General features: G+C 36.8%; 2 protein-coding genes across 4 annotated transcripts in view; both read right to left on the bottom strand.

The window, feature by feature from the left end:
• The window catches only part of si:ch211-51h4.2 (uncharacterized), an 87121-nt gene extending 85695 nt beyond the window's left edge, over positions 1-1426 (bottom strand). For both annotated transcript variants that reach the window (XM_067597942.1, XM_067597941.1), the window contains exon 1: positions 843-1426. In XM_067597942.1, the coding sequence (XP_067454043.1) occupies positions 843-1131 (289 nt within the window). In that variant the 5' untranslated portion in view covers positions 1132-1426. The remainder of the gene's footprint in view (positions 1-842) is intronic.
• Positions 1427-4912: 3486 nt separating this feature from the next.
• The window catches only part of LOC137188328 (inactive N-acetylated-alpha-linked acidic dipeptidase-like protein 2), a 581495-nt gene continuing 567447 nt past the window's right edge, over positions 4913-18960 (bottom strand). For both annotated transcript variants that reach the window (XM_067597950.1, XM_067597951.1), the window contains one exon: positions 4913-9492. In XM_067597950.1, the coding sequence (XP_067454051.1) occupies positions 9246-9492 (247 nt within the window). In that variant the 3' untranslated portion in view covers positions 4913-9245. The remainder of the gene's footprint in view (positions 9493-18960) is intronic.

Here is an 18960-nt window from a genome sequence, read left to right on the forward strand (position 1 = left end):
TCTACTGTTGCTCACTGAACACCAGATACAGTTGCCTCATACAACTGTCACTTCTCTAACATCTTGCTTGCAGATGTGCTCATTAGTTCAATTGTGAAGAAAAATTGTGAGATATGTTTTCAAGAAGCTACAGTATTAAGGGAGGTTAAGGCTTCTGTTGTAGCTTCTGTAATGTAATAAATTAATTTCAGAATTCATTGTAATTACCACTTCACATAATACATATCAAGTAAAATCTGTTTAAGTAAAAAGAATTAAAGATGTCAGCCCACTATAGATTAACCGAGGAGCAGCTGCAACTTTTTCACCTCCCTCCCTCTACTGTTTCTCCTTAACCAATGATATTTGTGTGGATAATGAGGAGATTTTATAGCTACATTGCTTTAACAATGTATTAAATAGTAGCCTGCTGTATTGAACTGTAATGGAAGTCACACATTAGCTTGTTTCAGAACATAAAAGCCAGCAATTTAATGTTATTTTTGCTTGTTAGCAAACATTCGTCTTTCAAAATGGCAGCAAAATTCAACTATTTACTTCAACAAAAGGTCAACTTTTAAAATAGTTAAAGAGGAATGATATGAATCGCATATAATTGACACGTGACGTGCGTCTTATTACAGTATGAGCGAGAATATGAATTAGTTTGTATTGGACTGTGAACCCTCTCCTCCATGACACGGTAAATGGAGGTTCGGTTATTCAACAATGTGATATTTTACGTGTATATTTGTTGTGTCGGTCAGCGCAGTGTGGCAGCACATCTTCCTACATTTTGTTATGACCGGACTGCGGTCTGTAGGTGTTTGCCTGTAAACGTCGTAATGTGTGTCGGTACTCACAGCACTGCAGGTAAATAAACCGCAGCCTCCAGTGTCTGTCCTGGTTTTTCCGCGTAATTTTGATAGACAGAGTGCTGAGACTGTTGTCGGGGACGGGACAGGGGTTTGTTTGGATGCTTATCTCCTCTGCATCGGTCGCCATCATTTTCATAGCCCTATCTTTACCCCCACCTCCTCTCTCACTATCTCTTTCTGCTCTCCCGCCCCTCGCGACAAGTGAACGCGCACGGTCCGCCGGATGTTGCACGCTCCCGATGATTTGAGGATGAGCGTCATGCAGCTTTAGCATTAAAATAAAAACTAGCTCGCACCAGATGTTGAAAACACTACATTTAGACAGTCTCCTGGGTTACATGTAGCATCCGTAGCAGCTACAAATTGACTTCAGTGTTTTCTCTGTGCAAAAGCCACAGAGACTTCACTAAACTAGAAAGTACTGTAGGCTAATGGATCACAGGCAGATGTACACAAAATCAGCTATTTCTTGTGAACGTTTTATGGCATCCCATGAGGTAGGCTATAAATAAAGATGAAGTGTTTTAGTCCCGCAGTGCTCCATGAAAACTCTCAGGAATCACATTGATTTATGGAGGCTCATAAGAGACAGTGAAATATATAAATACATAGGCTACACATATTTATTATTTTTAAAAAAAGGCTAGTTAATTATAGACATGTAAATAATATTCTGTATTATTATTATTATTATTATTATTATTATTATTATTATTATTATTATTATTATTATTATGTGTACCCATAATTTTATTTGCGTATTTGGTTCCCAATTTTGTTAATTCCTTATTGACATATTTTTTATTTATTTATGTTGGCACCACTTTCTCGTTATAACAAAATACTTCTCATGCTATAACAAGATATTTTGAATGCAACAAGAAACTTTTACAATTTTGTCACATTAAATATCAAAAAATATGTTCTTGCTACAGCACAAAATCAACATAACTCACTAATACAAGAAATGTTTCTTAGTATAACAACATACCAACTTATCTCATTAAAACAAGAAACATTTCTCTTATAACATGATAAGTGGACAAAGTTGGCAAAGAAGAAACTTCCATATGTTGTTAACAAAAAAGTTTGTTTTTCTGTCATGGTGGTATTGTATTTGGTATGGTATTTTCTTGTTTATTTTTTTTTACTTTAATTAATTTAATTTCTTTATGCCCCTATGTATTCATTTCCGTATATGTCTAGATTAATTTATTTAATATACTTGTGAAAAGTCTGCTTACCTGCTCTGACGGGTTGCTACAGGTATGCTCTCCCTCTCCATATTCAATGTCTTTTGAGTTTGTTACCTGCAATATAAAACACTCCCACAGCACCTTCCACTCAGTCATACACCACAGACACCACATGTTTCTGTTGTGCTGAGTTAAAAAATAAATAAATAAATAAATTTTTAAAATTTAAAACCACGTGTTGTCTTCATTTTCAGTTCTTCCTGAGCTGGGTTGTGAAACACACATTGTGCAGATTTGTTTAGTTAAATACTATCTGTGACCATACCAATCATCCAATTATTACTGCAGTTCAATGAAGGAAAAATAGACAGTGAAATATAATCTACAGCTGGTATGGTGGTTTATATTTAGGAGTAACTTACTATAATACCTGAAAAGCTGTGGTGTCTTCTGGTTGAAAGTCAGGTCACAACCAGCATCACTGAAGAGATCACAAGCAGTGGTGTATCCGAGACATTTTGACTGGGCTGGCCACAGCATAGCAGACCTTAATGAATGGCATGTGATCAAATTGTGTAAATACAGATGTTCAATGCATGACATTGCTTCAGCCTAGGCACAGATAAACTTATGTTAGCATCCACTGAAATGTTTGTACTCAAGGCCAGGTTGATGTTTTTATATTTTATAATACAGCATTATACTTGAAGTGCCATGCTGACCACCCACAGCAACTACATTTAATATTACAACCTAGAACAGCACTAACATGCTAACTAACATGCTTTTCCATGTACTATACATTACATTGTCAATTTCCACCTGTCACAGTCTCTGGTTATTTAAATATGTAAATTTTTGCTCAGTAAATCTGTTCAGGATAGGCTACACATTTTCTAAGAGTTGATGAACTTGACCAACGACCTATCAGATCTGTGGTGGCCACAGAGGTGGCCGATAAGATTTCAGGGTGGCCGTGGCCCAGCTCACCCCCTAAAATCGCCATAGATAACAAGTGTCCTCTGATGCACCTGTGACCACACCCAACATCCAAGTAATATCATTTGCTGTGTCAGTGTCAATGACAAAGATGCATCAAATGTCTTTTATTGCATTTAAAATTCAACCAGATTGGAACGGTGAAAAGGACAAATAATCATGCCAGAAAAACCCCTGCATATGCTACTGAAGTTATGATGTCATGCATACAGAAACCAGGCCATACTGAATCATCAAATGATTCATGTAACAGTGTTCAATGTGAGAGTCAGAGTCAGCTTATTTCAAAGTTACATTTTAAAGCATTTTCACATTAAGTCTCTGCGGAGAAAGAATTTTCAAACAATAACATGACATTTTCATTGTTAATCTTTTTTAAATTACTATTGAGAAAACTGATAATAGAAGAATACACTGTGAACATTTGAGCTTGGTAAAAGCAAAAGTTTTGAGATTTCTTTTGGAACAGTAACATCACAGAGATTAGTTAAAATTCAAAAATTATACAACACAGCATATTAGGTTGACCTGTCCACATTTTTAAATCAATACTGTACGCAGTAGATAGCTCATGGTTCAACCTAGTCAAGTATTTTTTTCCAACCTGTGGGTTGAGACCTCTAAGAGGTAGAGGTGGCTCTGATTTGGTTGTGCAATGATATACTTTTACTGTAAATAATTTATGGAACTTCATGTTAACTTTATGTTTTACTGACATTGAAATAGTGAATACCTGCAGCCTCTAATCGTTAATCAAGTAAAATAACCTGTAGGGAAATAAAAAATCCTCAAAACTTAGGTGTTTGTAAAAAAACAAAAGTTAACAACCATGTCAGGTCTTTATGTACAACAGTGTAACAGCACAATAATCCATGTAGTGATGGACACATTCTGTGAGGCTGTTATTATCATGCAATTATGAAAAAATACATGTACATACAGATGCCAAAGATTCATGCTGTGAGGCAGACTTATCATACTGTAACACATCATATAACGCAGGAATAACAATCACTTTTTAAAATGTTAGAAATTATTACTACTAATGGTATAGCCAAATCTAACAAGGTGTGTGTGTGTGTGTGTGTGTGTGTGTTTGTCTGTGTGTGCGGGGGAAGGGTTGTACAAAATATTATTTCTGCCACACCAAATTATGTTTAATTTTTCCGACTTTCCTCTCATTTACTTTAACTTGGTTTTATTTTCTAGATAAATCACCTCTGAAAATGATTCAAATAACCAATTGTTAAACTGGTCACATCCAGTAAACAAATGCAACCTGTGACGAGGGACGGCAAGCAGACATTGCTTTGTATTAAAGTCCAGATGAAACATCATTTCAAGAGTATCGTACTTCCATATCGTGACATATTTCTGAGTGAAACAGGATAGAAAGATGGGACATAATGTTGGGAGGAATTTGATTTGAACATTGAAAAGTTGGCACATCATAATGAATCTTAGCTCTGTGTCACTAAAAGGTGAAGATTGATTGATGGGTGATGTCATGGTATTATTGGTTGAAATTGGTTGGTTCAAGCCTATGTGAGCACATTCATATTTTGTTTTACAAGAAGAAAACATGATTGGATTTTGATATAAAAATACAAATAAATGAATGTTTTTGTATTTTTGTGGCATATATTGTTAAATAGATGCACAATATGACCAGGGATGTGATCTAAAAGGGTTAAAAAGGCATTTTTTATTTCATCTCAACTTTAAGGTGTTGGAACCACTGGCCTAGTCTGAAGGAACAGGCCTACCTGTGATCCTGAATATGGGGCCCCTATAAGACTTGGTGCTGTTTGCAGTAAAGTAAGTTTGTCACAGTGACAGCATCAATAAATGTTTCATCCATTAAACAACACACAGTATACATTTATTTTACAAAATGTACAAAGATCAATCAACATACAACTGCAAAACAGGAATGCACCAGTATGAAATATTAAAGATGGTGATTTGTAATCAGCTAGCAGGCATATTGCTAAGTAACTTGTTCATTCCTGTGAAAGGGTGACTTGTAGTTCACTGTCACTGATGTGCTTGGCCTGTATGTGCAGTAAAATGCGTACCTTTGCATTTTTCAGAATAGCATGATGTTTTTTAAGCACTATAGAAAACATTCGGTGTGTCACCTCAGAGCTTTCTGCACTGCTTGAATTTCTGGAACATATGGAATATAATATGACATGTTATTGTTCCAGATGATCCACACAACACTGTGTCACAGTATGCTTCCACTATTGTTGTTTGTCTTTGCACTTTGTCAACTAGCTAACTAGCAAGCTGGCTAGTTTAGCAAAGCATCTTGACATCGCTATTGCCTGTGTATTCCTTTGTTTACTAGCTTACTTGGACTCAAAACTTATCAGAAACTCAAGCGATTTTCTGTTACTGTCCTCTATACCCCTCTTCTTCTACCTCATCTCCATGATACATATGTCATATAACCTTTTCTTACAAGTTGAAACGTTTTTACTTGCGACAATGCACCGTTACCTCGTCAAGCAAATCTGATGCATCGATGCTTAACTTTCCTTTCACTTTGTATGCAAATTCTCTCTAAAATTCACTTTGTGTGCAGTCTGAAAACACATTAATGCTAACATTAATTGTCCAAATAAGATACAATATATTCACAACACAGTGTTGATTAATTGACCAGATACTACAGTTAGCTAGCTAACAAGCAGTGCATTACATCAAGATCTAGGGTTTAATCACATTTTTGGTATACCCTTTGACAAAACCTGTAAATTAAAGCATTCTTTTTTTCTGATAAAAGGCACATGATTTAAAGCAATGAATATTTTTGATCCCTGAAGAGTTTTTTTAAGTCAGTATTGTAGGTCTGCTTATATATAAATTGGACAATTAGATACAAATGATCAATTAATCTTAGAAAATTTTGTGTATCAAATCTTAGCTTCAAATTGAGACAACATTTATAAAAAAAAATGTATTTTTAAGACTTAACGTTAACTTATTCCAATATATCATCATGGCTGTGGACACACTAAACATAAGAATATCAGGACAGGTAAAGAAGCAATTGTGGGCAATGCAGTTGGTATCTCCCCAGATGCTAAATCATTTCTCAGAAATTTTCAAAGTCTATGAATGTTGACAGCTCTACAAAATTCATGTAGATAGTAATAAGAAATTACTGAATGCAAAATCTATACACCCATCCCATGCCCTCCCACCCTTCCATCATGCTAAAAAAGGCTAGCACATTCAAACTATTACAAATATGTTAAGGTAAGAAATAGTTTTATCACTATATAAAAAGTGCTTCACTCATTTTTTTGTCACAAACACTATTCTAGCAAACATCATGCCTAACTACAAAAAACCCTGGAGCCCCATTTACCAATATTTTTGATATTAATGTTTAATCACATGACTCCCTGTAATTTGAAAGGATTGCTATGCTGCTGATCTCTGGTTTGCGGCTTTGGTTGGTAACATTGACTGATATGGTTACAGCATGTTTTTTTGTATACCATTTCATTATATTATTCTGTTATTAAAAATAACAATTTACTTATTGCTCAAGTCTCTGTTCAGGCATGTGCCAGCACATCAGCCTTAGACTCCTAAATTCCTTGTCACGAGGAAACTGCTGCACAATGAGAGAGATCACTGGGTGGTTGCATTAATTAGGGAGAGAATATGTGAGGAATACAGAGAAAGAGCAGACAGAGAGATAACGCTGACTACTGCCAGCTGACACATTAAGAGTTTACAGAGTGCAGCACAGAAAATGAGAAAATGTGAGAAAATGACAAGTGGAGATAGAAAGCATTTCTTAAAGCGATTGTGAATTATGGATCTAAATGCTTTCAGCTGTAATTGCTGATGTCCTCCCATTCTGCTGTATAACATCTAACTTCACTTATGGCAAAACATTTGATTGTTTTTACCTCATTTACTCTGTAAGATCATTGTTAATGCTACACAGGGCAGGGTTTCTGGGTGGCCCAGTAGTTTGGTTGATTCCTTCCTCCAGAGATAGTGACTCCAAAACATGTAGCACTTAATTCCAATTGGCTGAGTCAGACAGGAAGATATTATTAAAAAGTTTATATGTCGAATAAAGATCTCTGTCCCTAATAACCAATATTATTACTATATACTATAATGTATTTTCACATTTCGCCCAATTGTCTCCTAAATGTAAGTGTTGACAATTAAAGTCCTCTCTGTGCACAGGACCTGCCATGTGCCTCCTAAAAAGGACATGGACCAACTGGTGCTTTTCACCTGACAGTAAAGAACTGTGCCAGTTTTATCAGCAGGGGTAGCTGATCAGAACAACAAGGACATGTTCCCCCACCAGCCTCCCACCTGTTAACATTGCCTGCTACTGTGGGTGTTATTTAGGGGCTCCAGGCAAAGCCAGAGGCATTGATAACCAGGTAACTATTGTCTATGTCTGTGCCACTAGGACACCTTCATTACAGTCATGTATAAACACATGCCTGAAGCAGTTATTTTTAGTAGGAATTAGCTAACACAAATCAACTGTAATTCATCCCTTGTGTGATAGCAGATGCTTTTTAGTTGCTATTTGCAGACTACATTGCAATTTGAAAAAATAAGGTGTAATTTGTATTGCTTATTGAATTTCTTGAATAGCTGTGGTCGGTTATTGCTCTAAACAAAATCGACTAGCCATAAAATGCCATGTCTTACAGTGATTTTAGAATAACTAAAGAGTGTTGTCAGGTAGCCTTTTATTAGAATAGCTTATTGCTTATAAAGGCCCTTATGGATATCTGGGTATTAGAATTTTACAGTTTACAGGTGAAGCAATCATGTAATTCATTTAAGGAAAAATCTGGTATTTTTCAACTTGGCCCTTATTCTCATAATTATGTCCATTCTGACTATGGATCATGCAAACTTTACACTCACCATCTCCATTGCAGAGATTCCGGAAACTCAAAACAACATACTGTATAGCGCAGTGAGCACCTTTGAAAGCTTTTCAAATAAAGTTAAATTTTACACAAGTAATTTAAACACTGGTATTTGAATCTGAGTGTTTGTAAACGCAGAAATTAGCCCCATTTAGCTATTGTAGCTAACTGCGTAAGGATATACCTCTTGGTAAACTTGCTGGCTAACCAAACTGGCTGTTCAGTTAGCCAACTGGATTTGGTCATGCTGGATTGAATGGACCAAACATACTGAAGTTTATTTGGAAAGCTTCACAAAGCTTGCGCCGTGGTCTCAAAATGCATTGTTTTTGCCTGAGTTACCTTTCCCTATAATCTCTACAACTAAGGTGATGACTGCAAAGTTAGCATTATCCATTAGTCACAATAACCACAATTATGAGAATCGAGCCCAGGTTGAAAGAAACTGTGATTTCCCTTTAAGGACAGGATAGTTTTTCAGCATACCCCTGCCTCACAGTGTGTGCAACTACTTATGTAAGTGCATGTAAATGCTTTGTTATCATGTATACACCTGTAGAGAAAGAATTAAATTATTTGTACATTTTCCTAAGTGTCATGAATGTGAAAACTCATTTGTCTTCACCAGGTACCCATTTCTGAATTGATAATTTAGTTTTAAAATAACCAGCTATGTTGGAATTTGCACAGGAAGGGATGGATGAAAGTTTTCTAGACCAAAGAGCAAGTGTCTGATGAAGAAAAAGCTGATTCATTACTGATCAACTTTTATTGGAAGAAGGTGTAGTGCTATTTAAATGTCCCCATTGTGTCAATAGCTAAGAGCTAGTGTGCAACAAGCTAGTTTCAATACATTCATCAATCAGAAAACAGATTTTCTGCAAGATTCAAACATTCCACAACCCTTGATATGAAACATTATTTTGAAAAAATGTCTAAGTTTCTCACTATATGTCGACTGCACATAGTTGTCATTGATTCAATATGGGTTATTGTGAAAGTGTGAAATCATGGGGATCAATGACACTATGGGCTGGGAGTTTCAATCTTTTTTTCTGTTGAGTAGTGTCAATACTCATTGAGTACTCCCTGTGATTCCCAACTTTTCCAAGACTGCAGTATGATGAGGTTTTGGATGAACTTGGTCAGAGGGTCACTTATGTTTTAATATTCCCAATGTATTTGAACTTTATGACTTGATCAGTGGCAGTTTTTGCTGTTGAGTGCATAAAAGCTCACTGGCGGGTCTGTGTCAGTTAAGATCACATGTTGTCATTTGGGTAATTTTCAAACAGGTCCAAGCCAAAACACACCAGCCTCTCAGCTGACCGGATGGCCTGAAGGATGAGAGACAGGGACTGGTTCACGGTGCTGTGGCAAAATCCTTCATGGTCCGCAGAAATGTGTTTGAATGCTTTGCTGGTGACTTTGCAACGCAGGAGGGCTTCCTGTGAGAACCTGAGGATGGAAAACTGAGGAGTCTTTCCTGGAAGGCTGTATAACATGTTCCTGTAGAGAAAAAGAGAAAGAGAGATGCTGAAAACCTTTGTTCATACACGTAGAATATGGCTGGAGAAATGTGGTTACAACAGTCTGTCAAGCTGATGATATCAATTATCAATAAGTCATTATTGTCCATTTTTGCCCTTTTGGTGGTCAAAATGTTTTATTATGTCATGTCGTAGTGTGGTGTAGGAGGATTTTTCTCAAAGACATAAGCAGTGGTAGTCTTTAAAACCTGAAATAAATGTTTGAGTTTGTAGAATATTGTCACTGCTTGGTCATGAAAAAATGTACTTCAAGAGCAACTTAACAACTTGTTCTGAGTCTGTTCAGGTTTTTCACATTAAAAGCCTAACAATAAAGGAAAGAGTGCAAGACTTTTACTGTAAAAATCTGCAGGAAGTGTTGACTCTCAGTAACAAAGGGATCATGCATATAATTTACTAATTCAAACAAGTGCATTTAGTGTTAAGATACTCTAATAAAGTCTAATGAATTGCAGTTTCCCCTACCATTCAACAAGTACAGAGCCAGTATTTGTATCCAATGTTTCTCTAAATCCTGATTCAAACGGTTGCAAATATGCTGAATATTAGCACAGAATACTAGCGATGGGCAACATCAACACTAAAATTGAAGTTCAAGTTCAAGAGAACTGCTTTAATAATTTGCATGCATCAAAGGAATACAGTGACCACTGAAACAAGGTCATATAAAAACCTTTTGGGGTTTTGCCCTCTGTTTAATTTTCTGTCATAAGCAAGTCACAAACATGCTGTGCCATATGAATTATCGTCCTAAAAAGACCCCCCGATCTATGTCTTTTTGTCTTTCTGTCACACATGTGTAGTACACACCAGCATGCACACACAGCAAAGCACATATATAAACACAGACAAGCCTTTGGGGTAGCAGAGTAGTCATTTGTAGGTCAGAACAGCAGGGGCTGTGGAGTGTTGCTCTCTCCTGGGCTGAAGTACATTGATTTCTCTTAAAGTGGCTGAACAGACAGTCTTAGAGAATAAATGGAGTGATTCTTCATCTGTTAAGACACAGGGCGTGAGCTGTAGGGTGTGAAGGAACACTGACCTTCAGCACGCAATTTAGACTCAAAGTCAGAGTACTGTGAAGGTTCTGTATCTACTCTACCACATAACACCAGTATATGGCCCCAGTGAGGCTAGTAATGTGAGTTATGGGTGTTAAGAATACTGTAATATGTATTTGTTGATAAAAGTGATGGTGGACTGTGATACTTAAACCTGACAATACAACAAAAGTTAGTTGCTGTATAGCATCACAGTTAAAGAGTGTAGCTTTCATATTCACCACAATGTCCATGTTTTCTTGTTCTGTGTCTTCTGGGTTTCACTCGACCAAAACATACTGTAGCTCATGACATAGATTTGAACATGTACACATACAGTAAGTCAGCAGTAGATTTTCAAAAGGATTCATCTGCATAACCATACAATGATAAAAAAAATACTTCTGACAAAAATAGAACAATAGACATCGATATGAAAAAGAACATATCAACTGTAATGGACTGCACGCCTGAAACAATTTTCAAGTCTCTGCAAGTTGATATTGGAATAGTTTCAAAATAAATGGAACTCAGTGGCTTCCAGGAAGATACCCTATCACCAGACATGGATGTTGACATTGGATGATTATGCAAAAGCGCAATTACTGCACATTCAATGACAAGGCTGTTTTGTTTGTTTTTCTACATTCAGTTTTTTCAAGAGAGGGCACACTACATAGATGCTCCCACCCTTTATTTAGAACAAATACAACATTTCAACAGTATGTGTTCATCTTATCAATTTTACTAAAGCAATCTTTTCTTGAAGAGCATCTATTCTGTGTGCAGGTGCTTTTTTACTCTTGAAATTGTTTTTGTGTTTTTTTCCCATACACATTAAATCATGTTGAGATGTGTATACGTTTCTTGAATACTTCTTACAATGCTTTTGCCTCCAATGCCAGTATTTTTGCATGGCAATGGTATAATTCAGATTAGGGAAAACTGTGGTTATGGCAAATGTACATCTTTTAATAGATGTGCACTGACTATGGTGGAAGACAATGGCAGTCCCAGATGTTAACTGAACAGAAACAATAATATGGAACAAAAGGGAAGCATAATGCACAATTCTGATATACAGTACTGTTCCTTTGTGACAGAAAGCTCAAAAGTGCCCCAGAACTAATGTAATCTTTTCTGTCCATGTCCCCTAACCAGCAGACTGCCATCCATCGTCTGTATGTGAATATCCAGCTATGAAAGAGATCTTTTTGAGGCACTTCAGAGTGTATATAAAGACATCTGCCACTGGTTGGTGTGGCCCTCGACAGCCTGACATCCACTCTTAATGGAGGCCATCTCCTGCTCTGCAACACAACAAATTGAGTTTAAGCTACGTCTGCTAGTCCCAGGTGTCACTTATGCAGGAGCAGCAGTATCCATCCAATACTGACAGCTGTGTGGTGTGTGTTCTGGTAGCTCTCTGTGAGAACCTATTTGAGTTTTAGTTTCAAAGAGAGGACATTTCGGCTTATCCTCCCTTTTTCAACAGGAAGTTTAAAGATTAGGAAATGGCTTTAGGTTTAAGGTTAAGAACTAAATGCCTAACTCGACTATTTAATAGTGAACTTGGATGTTTTATGAATTTGGATGCCTTCTGTTTTGGTGTTACATTTAATTTGGAAGCACATGAATGGAATAGATACAGACTTTACAGGTTGAGAATTGGAAGGAAGAAGTGTTGTATTATATGTATGTATGTATGTAAAAACCAATATGGACTCAATGGACTAATATGTAAGTCCCCTGTTCCATATGCCACTATACATATTGATTTGGAATAATATAAATTTTTCAATATAATTACTTTTTTGGGAATCAGTGTATTGATTTTGTAAGTCACACTTTCAGGTCTTTCACCTTTCACATTTAGTAAGCTGACTGCAATAACCAATATGTCAAACTCACTTCAGGAAAAGCTTGCAAATGGACCTTGAATTGAATTAATTTTTAAAAAAAATATCTAAATCTATATTGACATTTTTACATTATATAACTGAATTTGCACCGATAAAACACAACACAATACTAACACTAACACTAATATATTAGAAAACATTACTACCAACTGGCATTCTGAGGTTAGGACCCAACCTGTGAACAGGTTGCAGCATCTGACATTAACTGTGAACTCAAATGGGTTCTTGCATGTACATCCATGTCTAATCCATACTGGGCAACATTCCTAGTAAGTAAGTAAGTGAGAGGCCTTTAGAGTGACTAGATATTAGGAAACTTGAGGTGATGAGATTTTTCTGGTCCTTAAAATTACCTGTAATGTGTTGCGGAAAACATCTTGGATTTCCATTGCTAAAACAATAGCATAGATTTTAAAGAAGGTTGCCCCGCTGCACCATTGCTCCCTTCCTTCGCAAATGAAAAGTCAGTAAGAGTAATTTATCAAACCACCTGTTCAACAAACATAAACAAGTAGAAAAACGATATTTTCAACTGCTTTGCCCCCAGTCTGTGGTATGTTTTACCACCACAGTGCGCTTGTTAAGCTAATGGTGAACTGTTACGAACAAGCTTAAATGAAAGTGTAACATATTTTTCAATTTTAGCAAATTCTTGTAAAATTAGCTACTGGGTGACACTGCAGTCCCTGTGTGACCTGTGAAGTACAGAGAGCCGTTTCATTCAAAACCTCACCCAAACTGCACACCAAGTATCTAGTCATCCTGCGCTGCCACCCAATTTGACATTGCGCGCTACCCAGCTGGATAGAGCCAATTGGAGAGAAATTCAATCACTTTTTTTTTAAAAACAGAAGTAGAGTGAGAAAGGCCTAAACAAACCTTGGAAATTATCTAAAATCTAAAGCAGAGGAAATTGGTATTATTAATAGTAATGTGTGCCACCTGATGTGTCCACAAGTTTTCTGCATATATCACTACATTAATGCTCTTTGTAGGACAGGAATTATGGCACTTGACTTTGTCTTCCTTGTTGCTCTTTTACCAGATAATGCATAGCTCCACGAACCAGACAGAATAGTGACCCCACGTGTATCTAAAATGAAATAGACTCTAGCCTATGTTCTGTTAATATGCAGGTTAGCCTACAAGGGTTTTATTTCTTGGAAATTTTTTCCACCTGAGAGGATAATTATTGTTAGCAGCTTTGATCAATAGGCATATTTTCAGCCAAATAACCAACAATGGGCTGTGCATTGCCAGACCTATTCCACCCCTCTCTATTAGTGTAACAGTGGAAGAAAACTCTCTTGGAATTTCAAGCCAACAACACGCCGCCATCAACATTTACAATAGGTAGGTAGAGTCCTCTATATGTGCTGTTGTAGGCTTCAGTGCCATATAGCTTTGATTATTCATTTGGCCACAGGATTAGGCTACTGTTGACAGATTAGTAGATATGATATATTAAAAGAGGATGTGTGATCATTTTGTAGCCAATTCATGTTGAAGTTGGAAAAGTTTAATTTTGAGAAATTACGTGGGCGTGGATAGGCTATTAAATTTGATAAAATAGTCAGGAGATTACTCTACATATTTTAGGCAGACCACTGTTGTCTTGCACTTTTGCAGGCCATTCTGTGCTTATTTATAGACTGGACACAGCCTACGTATAACTAAACTGTCAATGTTGTAGCTGTTAGGGTTAATATTAATACTAGATACAGGGCTCCTTATAAAGAAAAAATGTAACTTGTGAATGAAAAAACAGAATTTCGAGCCTTTTTCTATAAATTCTATTTCATGTCAGAAAATGTTTTGATATTCGTTTTTTTCAAATTGAGTGACAAAACCATTTTTTTAAAAAGCAGCATTTTTAATTTTCCGATTTTCATTTCAGAATAGGAAACTGATTGAGACAAGAGGATGTGTCTTACTGTCTCTGAGTCTCCATACTCACATCCATAATCATTGCCATCCCAGTCATTCCCAGTCAGAACAAGCCCACAATGCCTAAGCTTCAACCGGGTAATCACAACTGAATCTTTTCTTTTGTAGGCAAAATTGCTTTTTACTTTTTACCCTGTTTTCTGTATTGTAAACTAAGGCCTTCTGTTCTTTTCTTTTTCTATGTATTCTGCCTCATTTCTTTGACTGACTTGTTTATGATTGAAGTGTACTCTGACAGTCCATTTTGTAGGGCAATTTCTACTCTGTCCTTATCAGCAGTGTTCTTTGCCAAGTAATCTGCTTCCTCGTTTCCCTCCACACCCATGTGTGCTGGTACCCAAATAAAACCCACATCACACCCTGCCTTGTGAAGTCTGTATAATGTTTGATAAATCTCTGTCAATATATCAGGTCTGGACTTGGATTTGATTTCTCTTATTGTAGTTAAAGCTGCTGCTGAATCACTGCATATGACTGAGTTGTCTGATTTATTGCCCTCTACCCACCAAAGTACCCATAATATTGCCAACATCTCTGCTGTGACTATTGACATCTGATCTCAAATTCTATGTCCATTTTTAATTCTTAATTTAGGAATGGTTAATCAAAACACTACTTTCCCACTCTCTGGATCCTTTGATCCATCATAAATCTGTAAATGTGATCTCCATTCTTGTTGCAGATGAGACTTAACTTCCTTGACTATATCTCCTGATTTCTTTCTTTTGTTATTATTCAGTATGAATATATGGACCAACAGACTGGGGAGAAAACATTAATATTAATAGTACCAATTTCCTACGGCTTAGATTTTAGTTTATCTCCAAAGTTTCTTTTGGCCTTTCTCCCTCTACTTCCGTTTTAAGAGAGGCAATTGAATTTCTGTCCAATTAGTGCAATAAAGCTGGGTATCGTACAATGTCGAATTGGGTCACTATGCGCTGTTGAATGGGTCGTGCATGATGTCTATTGGGTAGCAGCGCAGGATGACTGGATAGGTGGTGTGCAGTTTGGGTGGGGTTTTGAATGAAATGGCTCTGCATAGTAAAACGAGTAATGTTGGTATGCTGTCAGTGAGGCAGCTTCTTTCCAAAACCCAAACCAAAGTCATGCCAAATATAAAGTTGAATATCTCTAATATTTTTTTATTATGATTAATGAGTAGCGTCTGCAGTGTGTTTTCTGAGGGGAGCTGTCGGAGCTTGTTGAAGTCTGGCTCAAGGTCTCGTCTGAAATTGACAGCAAATCAATCCAGACCACACCGTCAATTATTACACAATTTATAAATGTATATTAAAGTGTTTTTAGCATTTCTATGCCCACATATTTTTCAGTACTCTGTGTATAAAGTATGTGACATGAGTTATGGACTGCAAAGATGAAATGGAGAACAGAGAATTGAAAGAGGAATGGACGGAGATATGCATCCAATTGCTGACCAATAAACACTTCATCTGGTAGTCACAGCTTTTGTGGCTAGGATCAAGGCTCTGGTCACAGACAAGCTCTGCAATTTCTCCTATTATGTCTAGCCATGCTGTCATGTTGAATATAATGTAATGTAACAAACTTTAGTTTTTGTTATTTTATGGACAACGTATTGACTGTTATTAATGTTAAGTTATTAGCACATTCATGAGCTTGGGTCACTGGGACACACTAAATTCAATTTTGGGCCCTAAAATAAAAAATATTTAAGAACCCTGCTGTAACTGTACACATATACACTTTTTGTAAATTAACATGAAATGTATATACTGTAGTACTCTATGGTACTCTCGGTTGAGAATGCAGTTGTTCAGCTTTACAGTTGGATAAAAATGACATTTAAAGTTGAACCACAGTTCAAACCTCTTATGGCACACAGTGGGACTACCTACTGACCCTGTTAGTGACCAAGAGTACTTATTATCCTGAATCTCATTCCAGTGTCAACAGCAAGTGCATCTTTGAACTGAAATATTTACAGCTAGCTCTGTGCATACTTACCAAATTCCCTTCACTATATCCTATAGTAGTCACATACACAGTGGATATGATCCTTTGGAAAGGCAAAATGTTCAATTTAAGAAGATTACTCCGCACATAACCACAGAAATACAAATCTTAGACATTGTTGTGAATTTACTGTACTGAACTGCTGCACACCAAAAATGCCATAGTGATGTTTTTAAGTCTTAAAATGTACCTTAGGTTTTGTTGATTCAAATTCAATGTAAACCATCAAAGTCAACATTTTAAGAGACTATTCAGTGCTCTTAGTCTAATTGTCTTAGTCCTGTGAGAGAATGGTAAGTTCCTTTATAAATGAGTGCTATTAAGCCTTAATGCTTTCCAAGCATGATGGAGCAGCTAATTTTAGCTTGGATGCTAATGGCAGTCTAGGACAATTAAAATGTCTATTACTGCCATAAACTGTGAATAACACTGAGTAGCAGAACCCATTTATTCTGTTAGAATCTAGCGGAAAAGTAGACAGCTAAAGAGCTGTGGGGGAAGACAGAGTGTGTGCCAGACACTGTGTGGATGCTAAAATCAAACAGAACAGAGGTGGTATCATTATGAGATAGAAATATAGTCGCTGAGAAAAAAGTCCCCCACTATCAGTCAAGGTCAGCTGTCCTCCAACTAAATGTGATTTGATATGATTTATTGTGTTTTTTTTATTAGCTGGACAGTTTGACTAAAACAACTTCACCAACTAATCTGGAGCTCTCACTGTCTTGTACACACACTGTGTAGAGACAATGAATCACTGCTGCTCTGCTCTGAAAAGCTGCTGCTTGGAAAAAATTCAAACACTGTTGTGTATAAATTATTTTCCCTTCTCCCTGTTTTGTCAGAGGGAATAAGAATGTGTTCACTGTGAAGCGCAGGTTTTATATTACATTATTGCTGTTCTGCTTCATATGTAGAACAAGTTGAAAAAGAAAGGGATGTGTCTAGCGCTAGACAGATGGCTGATGGGAGATTTAAATCACCACAGCACAGGACTGCATGTGATTTAGTGACTGTGTGAAAATTACAGTCATAGGGGCAAGGAGAGTCAGATAAGAAGAAGGGTTATTATTTTTTCTCTTTGCTGAAGGAAGGTTAGTCAAAAATGTTTTGGGAGAGCAGGGGGGGGATCTTGTAGGATCTTGTCTCCCAATTTATATTTTGTTCCATTCTTCCCTTGTGAGATTTAGGATTTGTTTAAATATATGTGCCACACCATCTGACTCAATTCATATTTATAATCCATATTTATCTGTAATTGGAATCAATGTAGGACAACAAAAATTGCAAGGGTTAAGCCCCTCAGCCACCTCAAGTCACACCAGTACTCAACATAGCAAAATTAGTTAAGTTCAGTTCAGTCACTGAGATCAGTAGATTCCCTTTCAGGAGCAAAATAAATCTGCATTAATTTTTCGCATTTAAGTTTGCATCAAGTTTAACTTTAGTGAATTTTGACATCTGAATTTGAGCTGTCGACCAATAGCAAAATGTCTTGAAGGTGCTGACCTTTGAGGGAATAGAGACCAGAGATTCCAGAATGGAGGTAACTATCTTCCTTTGTACCTCCTTTGTTGGAGTATAAACTGTTCCACAAAAAAGAAATTTGCAGGCAATTATGAGACAAGGGTTGATGTCGATAATCTGTGTGAATTTATTATCCCGTCAGCAACAATCTCGCTAGATCAGAGAGCTTTTTTCCTCATTGTTAATGAAATGATGTATAATCATGAGAACAAAATGGGAGAGTAAACAGAAAGAAGCCCGGAGAGCTAGTGCGACTGACTAGCACTAACATGTTGTCCATTGGCTAGCTGTAGTAGTGGTCACAACGTCGTCAAGCTTCTAGAACCACATATTTTGTAAAGACGGACAAATGAATTTCACTGTCTCTTGTGTGATTGAACACAGTGGTAACAATTGTTCATGTAAACTTGCATGTGAAAGTCAACTCAGCTGTACGTAAAAGAGCTCATCTGTACCAGAGAATATGAATGCATGCCTTGTACAGATTTTTCTCTCTTCTCTTATTATTTGGAATCTAAGAGTAGGGCAAGAATATTACAAAGCTGAAATCCATCAGTACCCACAGTACTGCTGCCTTGATGGGCCCGGTTCATTCTTTCTTTCAGTAGCAATACCCATTTATTTAGCAGCTTTTTACACTAAAATATAGAGCAGCTGTCTTTTCTCCATTTTGTTATGTTTGCCATACATTTTGATTTTGAGATGTTGTGAGGATGGTATTGCAGTTATTTTCTATAGAAACTATAATGCTGGGGACTGCCCTGCTTTTTTTAATCAAATGAAATATAAGCCTGCCTCACCATCCAAATGATATTCATACGGTCCCTTATTGTAACTCTTATTGTGAACAGCAAATTACATTCTAGGTTTTGGCCTCAGGAATTGCTGTCCCGAAATTAGTGGTGCGTTCCGAATGTTTCACAGGCAGCGCAGGAACTGTTCAGATGAATCATGCCTCTGCAGGCTACATTCTTTTGTGTTCAAACAGGTGTA

The sequence above is a fragment of the Thunnus thynnus genome, chromosome 8 (assembly GCF_963924715.1).
Source record: "Thunnus thynnus chromosome 8, fThuThy2.1, whole genome shotgun sequence".
In the NCBI taxonomy this organism is placed as follows: Eukaryota; Metazoa; Chordata; class Actinopteri; order Scombriformes; family Scombridae; genus Thunnus; species Thunnus thynnus.